The following is a 9,877-nucleotide window of genomic DNA, read 5'->3' as shown; positions in this document are numbered from 1 at the left end:
TTAGACCCCCTGGTGTGGTTGTTATGAGCAATTATGCATTCTCTTTTTATTTGGGTTTTTAGCTGGAGGATGCCACCTGCTGGGTCAGACGTGCCGTTCCAAAAACACCCATACTTATTACATCATAGAATCAAGAAACACATGTGGGTGTGGCTAACTTTAGCTGGGTCACCACCCACCATGACAACCACGCATACCAATGAACTGGTGGGTGTGGCCACATACAAACATCATTTTAACTCTTTCTGTACACTTTTTTGGAAAAGTTCTTCCTCCTAGTATAATCATAATTGTAGATAATTATGGCACCCCATCTTTAATGGCATCATAAAATCGTCCTCTCCCCCTTATTATCAGATAACAACAGCTGTCAGTGTGGCCAACTCAAGGTGCAACCACACTGATTAACCCTCTCTGGCGGGCATCTATTAACCCTATCCCTCCCACTATAGAAACATGACGGGCAGTTTGCGGGCATCCAGCTGGTGGGCATGTTGCGTGGCATCGCGTCGGGCATGAAGTACCTGTCAGACATGAGCTACGTTCACCGAGACCTGGCAGCCAGGAACATCCTGGTCAACGCTAACCTGGTCTGTAAGGTAATTAATCACTGCTTAATTACCTTTTAATTAACTGTGTTTAATTAACTATCTCCAACACTCCAATTCCCACAAATGCAACGGGAGATCACGTGATCAGGGAATCCGGTTTTCCAATACAGGCCAATGTTATGAAATTCACAAAAATAAAGTGTATTCATCTAAAACCAGCCTTCTCTACTGACCGTTACAAAAGCACTGATGAATGCGATTGTTCATTTTTCTGTTCTGAGTGAAAGAAAATATACGATTGAGGCAAAAATAATGATTGCATTTACTCTGAGCCTCCGACATAATAAGAAAAAATATATACTGTTGCACTCTGTGATAAAATAATTGTTTAACAGTTTTACTGCCAGATGTTATTATTTATTGCGGCCGTTAGGTCGCAGTTTAGTATCAAAACCTCCACTGGCCGTCCGTCCGTCGGGTCACACGTCACACCTTTGCCCTGCTCATATCTCCGCATCAGTTTGACATCACACTGCTGACATCAGTATGACATCACACCGTACACAAATGACCCTTATATAAGACCGGCAAGAAACAGTGGTCTAAAACAGTGGTTGCTATGGTAACCAGTTGGTTGCTAAGGTAAAAAACATGGTTGCTATGGTAAACAGTTGGTTGCTAGGGTAAACAGTTGGTTGCTAGGGTAAGAAAACATGGTTGCTATGGTAAACAATTGGTTGCTAGGGTAAACAGTTGGTTGCTAGGGTAAAAAAACATGGTTGCTGTGGTAAACAGTTGGTTGCTAGGGTAAACAGTTGGTTGCTAAGGTAAAAAACATGGTTGCTATGGTAAACAGTTGGTTAGTAGGGTAAACAGTTGGTTGCTAGGGTAAAAAAACATGGTTGCTATGGTAAACAGTTGGTTGCTAAGGTAAAAAAACATGGTTGCTATGGTAAACAGTTGGTTGCTAGGTTATCTCCATATATGGAGGGAGAACCAGCTTATGAGCCGATGAGTTGTGTCAGAGTCGAGATCCTGCTTGCATCTAATCTGTCGGTAGATAATGCCGGTCTTATATAAGGGTCATTTGTGTACGGTGTGATGTCATACTGATGTCAGCAGTGTGATGTCATACTGATGTCAGCAGCTATGTCTCTATATATGGAGTTATAATGTTGTTCGTGTCCAAATATGGGGCTTGTGAGGTCAGACTTAGTGAGATTCGTCGGTTATCTCCATATATGGAGGGATGTGTGGTTATCTCCATATCTGAGATTCAACCTTCAACGATTTTGACATCTTGTTACTAATCTGTCGGTAGATAATGCCGGTCTTATATAAGGGTCATTTGTGTACGGTGTTATGTCATACTGATGTCAGCAGTGTGACAGGAGATAAGCGACCAATGGTCGCTTATCTCCCGATTAGGGAGTCTTACTGGTTTATTGGGTCTGGTGCCAGCAAAAGCACCTTACCTTTGCGACGTTCTAGAAAAATAACTATTAATTTATTTTAATTTTTTATTACATTATGTACTTTGGCCATACTGGCAGCAGAGGGCAGCCTTATGCAATAATGAATGTGAATTGGGCCGATCGGTTGTCATCCATTCACACCACTGAAATCGCATCAGAGCAACAGATACACAGAAAAAAAGCCAGGAAGTGATTTGGTACTCCATTGATGTTAACGGGCGGTGGATTTTTGAGAGCAGCGTTACGGGAGATGTTTGTACTGTACACGGCGGCGCGACCAGTTATCAGCTTACAGTCATCAGACAAGGTAAAAAGAATGAGCCGTATTGGCATCGCGCCACCGTCAAAAATGGGGGTTAACGGGAACGTCCGAAGCAGTAAAAGAGTTAATCAACAGCATCCAATGTGATAATTAACTTTTCAGTTACTTTTAATGCAGTGTGTTTAATGAAGTATCCTCTGCTCTGTAAGGTGTTTAATGAAGTATCCTCTGCTCTGTTAGGTGTTTAATGAAGTATCCTCTGCTCTGTTAGGTGTTTAATGAAGTATCCTCTGCTCTGTTAGGTGTCTGACTTCGGTCTGAGTCGAGTTCTGGAGGACGACCCCGAGGCTGCTTACACCACACGGGTAAGAGACAGTGCGCACACGCACACACACACGCACACGCACACGCACACGCACTTCAATGAAAACCCCATTATACCTGTTGTCATAGGACCTGTTTTGACCATCTGTTTGCCCTGTGTCCATTTATTCCCATATATGGAGATATCTGTCTATGTCTGTCTGTGTCCATTTTGTGCCTATATATGGAGATAAACTCACTAGATAAACTTTATATTCACTAGATAAACTTTATATTCACTAGATAAACTTTATATTCACTAGATAAATGTTTCCGCTGCTTTCGGAAATTTATGGAAACCAGATGCAATTGAAATTGAAGGAAAAAACATTTGGGAGTGGTGTTAGCTGGAGGATTGGTTGAGCTTCACATGACATAAGTGGCTGCAGAATATAGTCACGTCAACCACACCCTGCAATTTCCAATGACATCTTTCTCTAGTTGCTATTCTTTACCGTATCATGGGGATGGGGTGGAACTGTACACTGTTCATGATGAGGATGAGAGATGAAAACATGCATTTCTGATCTGTGTTTTTGAAGCGGTGAAAGCCGCTTCCAAGGAGTGGCTTTGTGTGTCCCGTTCATGTCCATATAGGTCATATTCAGTCCAGAATGAACAGGTTTTATCTGTCCCCGTACGTCCAGAATATGTGTGTAACGTCCGGTCTGATGATTGGATGATTAAAAATGTCCAATGAGACCATACTTTGAGGATTGGTCAAGCTTCTGAATTCTGAATTCTGAAGCTCTAGAACACAGAATAAAAGTTCACCACTTCACTTCGAACTGAATGTATATGCAGAGTTCATATAGCTCTAGAACCCATTGAATATATTAGGACTACTGTAGTAGTCCTAATATATTCAGTAGTCCTAATATAGTCCAGCTTCACATGACAATTTGGCTCTCCAGACAATTTTATACTCAGATTCACCGCTTCACTTCGAACCGGGGTTTGTGTTTTTAACCCCTTGTGTGCCTGCGGTCCTCAGGGAGGTAAGATCCCCATCCGTTGGACGGCTCCAGAGGCCATCGCCTACAGGAAGTTCACTGCAGCAGCGACATGTGGGAGCTACGGCATCGTGATGTGGGAGGTGGTGGTCCTACGGAGAGAGACCCCTACTGGACCATGAGCAACCAGGATGTAGGAACACACACACACACACACACACACACACACACACACACACACACACATCGTGATGTGGGAGGTGGTGTCCTACGGGGAGAGACCCTACTGGACCATGAGCAACCAGGATGTAGGAACACACACACACACACACACACACACACACACACACACACACACACACACACACACACACACACACAATCGTGATGTGGGAGGTGGTGTCCTACGGGGAGAGACCCTACTGGACCATGAGCAACCAGGATGTAGGAACACACACACACACACACACACACACACACACACACACACACACACACACACACACACACACACACACATCGTGATGTGGGAGGTGGTGTCGTACGGAGAGAGACCCTACTGGACCATGAGCAACCAGGATGTAGGCCTACACGCGCACACACACACACACACACACACACACACACACACACACACACACCACACACACACACACACACACACACACACACACACAATTGTCATTTCTTTTCGAGACAGGTCGATAGCATTTATTTGTCTTATGTTGTATGTCGTCGTTGTCGGGTGGAAACCTTGTATGTCCAAAACCGTTAGTTTTGTATTTATCATCTATAAAATGTATTAAACTAGTGAATGCGAGGCGTTGTGTGCTTGTAGATCGGCTGTTTTCACTAGTTTTGTGCGACAGTCTTGTATGATGAAGCAGGGCTTTGCTTTACCAAAAGACGTACACATTTGAAACTTGGAGATACAAGGTTTATGCCCGACAGTGACGATATGTATATCTTGATTGCAAAATAGGCACATAAATCATATAGACATATGCTCATGGTGTCTAGAAAAAGCACCTCTTTTTGTTTATTTTGTGTTACAATTGGGTAAAAAAGAAACTTTAGAAACCCGTTGAAACAACAGGATAAACCGTACAAAACCCGAGAATTCTCGCGTACATGAGGAACCCAGCATGTCTTGCACCCCCTGCTAGAAGAGGCTAGAATCGCCTACACCACCTATTAAGCAGTTTACAGTTTACAGTTCAGGCATTTAGCAGACGCTTTTAATCCAAAGCGACTTACAATAAGCAGATAAAAACAACACAATAATAAACAAGATAATATGTCAGTACATCAACAGCAATATAACAAATACAAATGGATATCTATCTAGAAAACAATATAATCAGTCAAGGAAATAAAAGTACTAAAAAACCTAAAAACAAATGCTAACTAGCTTCATATATGGTTATTGAGTGTTTCAGTAGTGCTAAGGGTTTAGTTGGAGTCTGAAAAGGTGAGTCTTCAGTCCACGGCGAAAGCTAGCGAGTGAGTCCGTTGTTCTAAGAGTGACAGGGAGTTTATTCCACAGCTTTGGGGCCAGGAGGGCAAACTGTCTCGGACGAGTGGATTTTTGCCCTGGGGTTTTTAGCGAGGGTTCTGTCATCATCCCTGTCTTGGCTGATCTAAGTGAACGGGTGGGGGTGTAGGGGTTGATCAGGTTTTGCTTTGAAGGTCAACATCAGTGTTTTGTATTCAGAGCGGGCAGCAACCGGGAGCCAGTGGAGGCTGCAGAGAAGGGGGGAGAAATGTGAGAAAGGCTGGTTGAAGACCAGTCATGCCGCGGCATTTTGGATCAGTTAAGCGAATGTGTCCGTCTTGAGCCTGGCCCATCGGTACCCGTCGTGTTACGGGGGTCTTCGGTTGGGCTCTAATGTTCTCTCTCTCCTCTCTCTCTCTCTCTCTCTCTCTATCTCTCCCCCCCCCCCCCCCCCCCCCTCCCCTCCCCTCTCTCTCTCTAGGTGATCAAGGCGATCGAGGAGGGCTACCGCCTGCCGGCCCCCATGGACTGTCCGGTGGTTTTACACCAGCTGATGCTGGACTGCTGGGAGAAGAGTCGCGGCAAGAGACCCGAGTTCGGACAGATCGTCGCGGCTCTGGACAAGCTGATCAGGAGCCCTGGTGACCTGAGAGAGCTGACTAACAGCTCTGTATGGTCAGTGTGGTTCACTTTACACTATCTTTAACCCTGAGAGCCTAAAGTATCCCTCTAAGGATAAACTGAGACCCCACCACCCCAGAGCTCAGTGTGTTAACTCTCTCTGTGTGTCCCCACTAGGCAGGACCCCACCACCCCAGAGCTCAGTATGTTAACTCTCTCTGTGTCCCCACTAGGCAGGACCCCACCACCCCAGAGCTCAGTATGTTAACTCTCTCTCTGTGTGTCCCCACTAGGCAGGACCCCACCACCCCAGAGCTCAGTGTGTTAACTCTCTCTGTGTCCCCATCAGGCAGGACCCCACCACCCCAGAGCTCAGTATGTTAACTCTCTCTCTGTGTGTCCCCACTAGGCAGGACCCCACCACCCCAGAGCTCAGTATGTTAACTCTCTCTCTGTGTGTCCCCACTAGGCAGGACCCCACCACCCCAGAGCTCATTGTGTTAACTCTCTCTCTGTGTCCCCACTAGGCAGGACCCCACCACCCCAGAGCTCAGTGTGGGGACGGTAGATGAGTGGCTGGACTCCATAAAGATGGGTCAGTACAAGGAGAACTTCTCCTCAGCGGGTTACGTCACGTTGGACTCTCTGCTCTACGTCAACGCCAGGTGATAATAATACAGGCTACAATTTACAATTTAGGCAATTACAGCTCATTCCTACTGGCTGTCTAAGTGCACACAGCGAGTTTGGAGACGGTACCATGCTGTAAACTGGAGTTATAGCTGTTTAAAGCTCAGCCAATAGGAAGATAGGGGCGCGGGGCTTAAGAAGGGCAGGGCTTAAGCAATAAGTCCCCATTGGCCGTTTAAGTGCAGACACCAAGTTTCAAGACGGCACCATGCTGTGAACTGGAGTTATGACTGTTTAAAGCCCAGCCAATAGGAATACACAGGGGGCGGGGCTTAATCAATTACAGCTCGTCCCTATCGGCCGGAAAAAGTCCAAAGTCGTGTGAGCGTTTTACAGTTGAAATCACATTGCTAGGCAAAAGTATGGCAGGAATTACAGTTTACAGTTTAAGCATTTACAATAAGTATAAGTATAGTAATAAGTAATAAGTATTTTAACCCACAAGTTCAGATTCATGTGTGTTTTGTATCTGTGATTTGTATCCCCTCGGGCCGCAAAAGTCTAGAGTTCAGGCCGCTTTTTTTGAAAAAAAAAAAAAAAAGTTTTTTGAAAAAAAAAAAAAAAAGTTTGAAAAAAAAAAGGTTTTTTGAAAAAAAGTTTTTTTTCAAGTTTTTTTTTTCAAAAAACTTTTTTTTGAAAAAAACTTTTTTGAAAAAAACTTTTTTTTGAAAAAAAACTTTTTTGAAAAAAAACTTTTTTGAAAAAAAACTTTTTTGAAAAAAAACTTTTTAAAAAAACTTCAAAAACTTTTTTTTCAAAAACTTTTTTTCAAAAAACCTTTTTTTTTTCCAAAAAACCTTTTTTTTTTTCAAAAAACCTTTTTTTTCAAAAAACCTTTTTTTTTTCAAAAAACCTTTTTTTCCCCAAACTTTTTTTTTTTTTTTCAAAAAACTTTTTTTTTTTTTTTCAAAAAAAGCGGCCTGAACTCTAGACTTTTGCGGCCCGAGGGGAAGGGTGGAGGGGGAGAGGGGGGGGGGGGGGGGGGTTGGTGGGTAAACCACCGCTCAGTTCACACGGGTGTGATTTTTTATGTGGCTTTAGACTTTGGAGAATCAAACGGTTACACGTCTCCATTCCGACATGCTTCCATTCAGACATCCCCCCATTCCGACACTAACCTTAACCCTAACCCTAACACTAACCCTAACCTTAACCTCTATAGAAGTGTTGCCACTCCGACAATAAGAAGTCAATGTCGGAATGGAGAGCAGCCCCGGAATCTAACTAATGCTTTGATCTGTGTCCCTCCAGTGATCTGGGTGTTAACATGTCCTCTATGTGTCCCCTCAGTGATCTGGGTGTTAACATGTCCTCTATGTGTCCCCTCAGTGATCTGGGTGTTAACATGTCCTCTATGTGTCCCTCCAGTGATCTGGGTGTTAACATGTCCTCTGTGTGTCCCCTCAGTGATCTGGGTGTTAACATGTCCTCTGTGTGTCCCTCCAGTGATCTGGAGACGATGGGAGTGACGCTGGCTGGACACCAGAAGAAGATCCTCTGCAGCGTTCAGAGTCTTCAGACGCAGGGGACGCACGTCCACGTATAACCCCTCCCCCTCCTCCCCCCTAAGCCACGCCCCCACAGAGACCCCGCCCAAATGGACAGAGCTCCCGTTCCAAGAGTTTCCTCCATAGAGTTATAATAAGAATAGAGAGGACACCGGATATCCCCGCCCGTCCACTTGCATTGAGTTGCTCACCACAGCGCATGAAGCTACGTACTTCCGCGTTTGGAAACGCCTCTGAAACGTGACGTATAGTGGGGCTTCTGTGACGCGTTTTGCGTCATAGTTTGTGTTCATGGACGCGCTGGGGCTCTAATTCATGAACGAGCACTTCCGCTATGAACGCGCAGCCAATACAAAGAAGCCTAGATCGCGTTCGTGTCGTTAGAAGCCCCCAACTGCAGTACCTCAAACGGCCACCATGTCCATGGCACTTCACCCCTCCCCCCTTTGGTTCTGGGGGCTTGGTTTCCTCCCTCCCGGAGCTGAGACGGACGGACGGACGGACGGACGGACGGACGGACGGACGGACACTCTGTTGTGCTTTCTTTCTCCGAAGGCTTTTTGAGACGCTAGCGAAACGCGAGGAGACAAAAAAACAATGGACGCTCGGCTCGATCCCTTCACCCTTTTGTCTCCCCTCTTTGCGGTTTTTACACGTTTTACCTTGGCAGTTTTGCAGTTTCACCAGTTTGCTATCCCATGTTTTCAAGACGGGACACGAACTATACCAGCTTTTAGCACTCAGAGCCTTTCAGCCTCCACCAATAAACGTAAAGAAGCCACCGTTAACGGAGAAACCACAACAACGGAGAGACACTTTTTTTTTGTGGACGTGGATACCGGCATCTCACCTCATATCAGCTTTGAAGGAGCGAACGGCGAAATGAACTAAAACAAAACAAGATTATATACAAAAAACTAAGAAAAACCCAGACAAAAAAATAACTTTAGAATATAATTATCATCACTTGTCTGTGAAGTTGACTGTACAGTTGTCTTTTTAATTTAAAATGTATTTTGTATTTTGTTTGTTTGTTTGTTTGTTTCAGTTTCCCGAGGTGATTTTTGTGTTTTTTTTCCCACCTTGAATGCTTTCTAAAGGGGTCAGAGTTTATGTACATGGTGTAGATAACGTACATGTTTATATGGACACACAATGAGATGGACCTAACGTTTGTATTGGTGGTAAAAAGCCTTCTTTATACTCGGTCGCGTTCCGCTGGCACGTACCTAAACTAGCGTATCGGGAAACTAGCGTAATGAAACTAGCGCACCCAAACTAGCGTACAGAAACTAGGGTGCCAAAACTAGCGTATCGAAACTAGCGTACAGAAACTAGGGTGCCAAAACTAGCGTACAGAAACTAGGGTGCCAAAACTAGCGCATCAAAACTAGCGCATCGAAACTAGCGTACCCAAACTAGCGTACTGAATCTAGCGTATCGAAACTAGCATACCCAAACTAGCATATTAAAACTAGCGTACCAGAACTTGCCTGTTTATAAGCTCATGCCGAGTCTCTCTCGGCTACTTTGGGTTACGTGACTCCGACGCCACCAAGCATAAAGCAGGCTTTAGGTTTCTATAGACGACGGACCTTAGCGGTAACTTTACTGGTACTTTTATGGGCCCCGCTCGCCCCTCCCCTCGGCCCTCGCTCCCTTTGCGCGGAGTAGGAAGCGCTTTACACGTCAGTTTATGGCACGAATGTTTCGGGGGTTCGACGGGTGAAACTAAATGGACCTTTTTTTCTTCAGGAATATCGGAGGACGGAATATAACGATAGGTTTCGATATGTTTTTATGAATACATTAACTTAAAATGCGGGTGAACAGAGCCCGCGTTGAATGCATTCGTGAAGATGAACGAGAACAGGAGATGGTATTGTAACCTTACGTAGCGACGGAGATGTTTAAAAGGCTTTTAGAAGGTGTGGTGATTTGCAGTTCCAGAGCTTCCCA

General features: G+C 44.8%; 1 protein-coding gene across 1 annotated transcript in view; it reads left to right on the top strand.

Moving 5' to 3' along the window:
* LOC308286162 (ephrin type-A receptor 3-like) overlaps positions 1-7,956 on the top strand; it is a gene marked incomplete at both ends in the record, with an annotated part of 98,241 nt that extends 90,285 nt beyond the window's left edge. The window contains 6 exons of the mRNA XM_080727118.1: positions 453-599; positions 2,591-2,653; positions 3,646-3,747; positions 5,581-5,774; positions 6,248-6,385; positions 7,857-7,956. Coding sequence (XP_080583244.1) covers positions 453-599; positions 2,591-2,653; positions 3,646-3,747; positions 5,581-5,774; positions 6,248-6,385; positions 7,857-7,956 — 744 coding nt within the window. The remainder of the gene's footprint in view (positions 1-452; positions 600-2,590; positions 2,654-3,645; positions 3,748-5,580; positions 5,775-6,247; positions 6,386-7,856) is intronic.
* Positions 7,957-9,877: the final 1,921 nt, after the last annotated feature.

This window comes from Nannobrachium achirus (genome assembly GCF_963921795.1).
Source record: "Nannobrachium achirus genome assembly, chromosome: 5".
Lineage (NCBI taxonomy): Eukaryota > Metazoa > Chordata > Actinopteri > Myctophiformes > Myctophidae > Nannobrachium > Nannobrachium achirus.
This window is presented reverse-complemented; position numbering and strand designations above follow the sequence as displayed.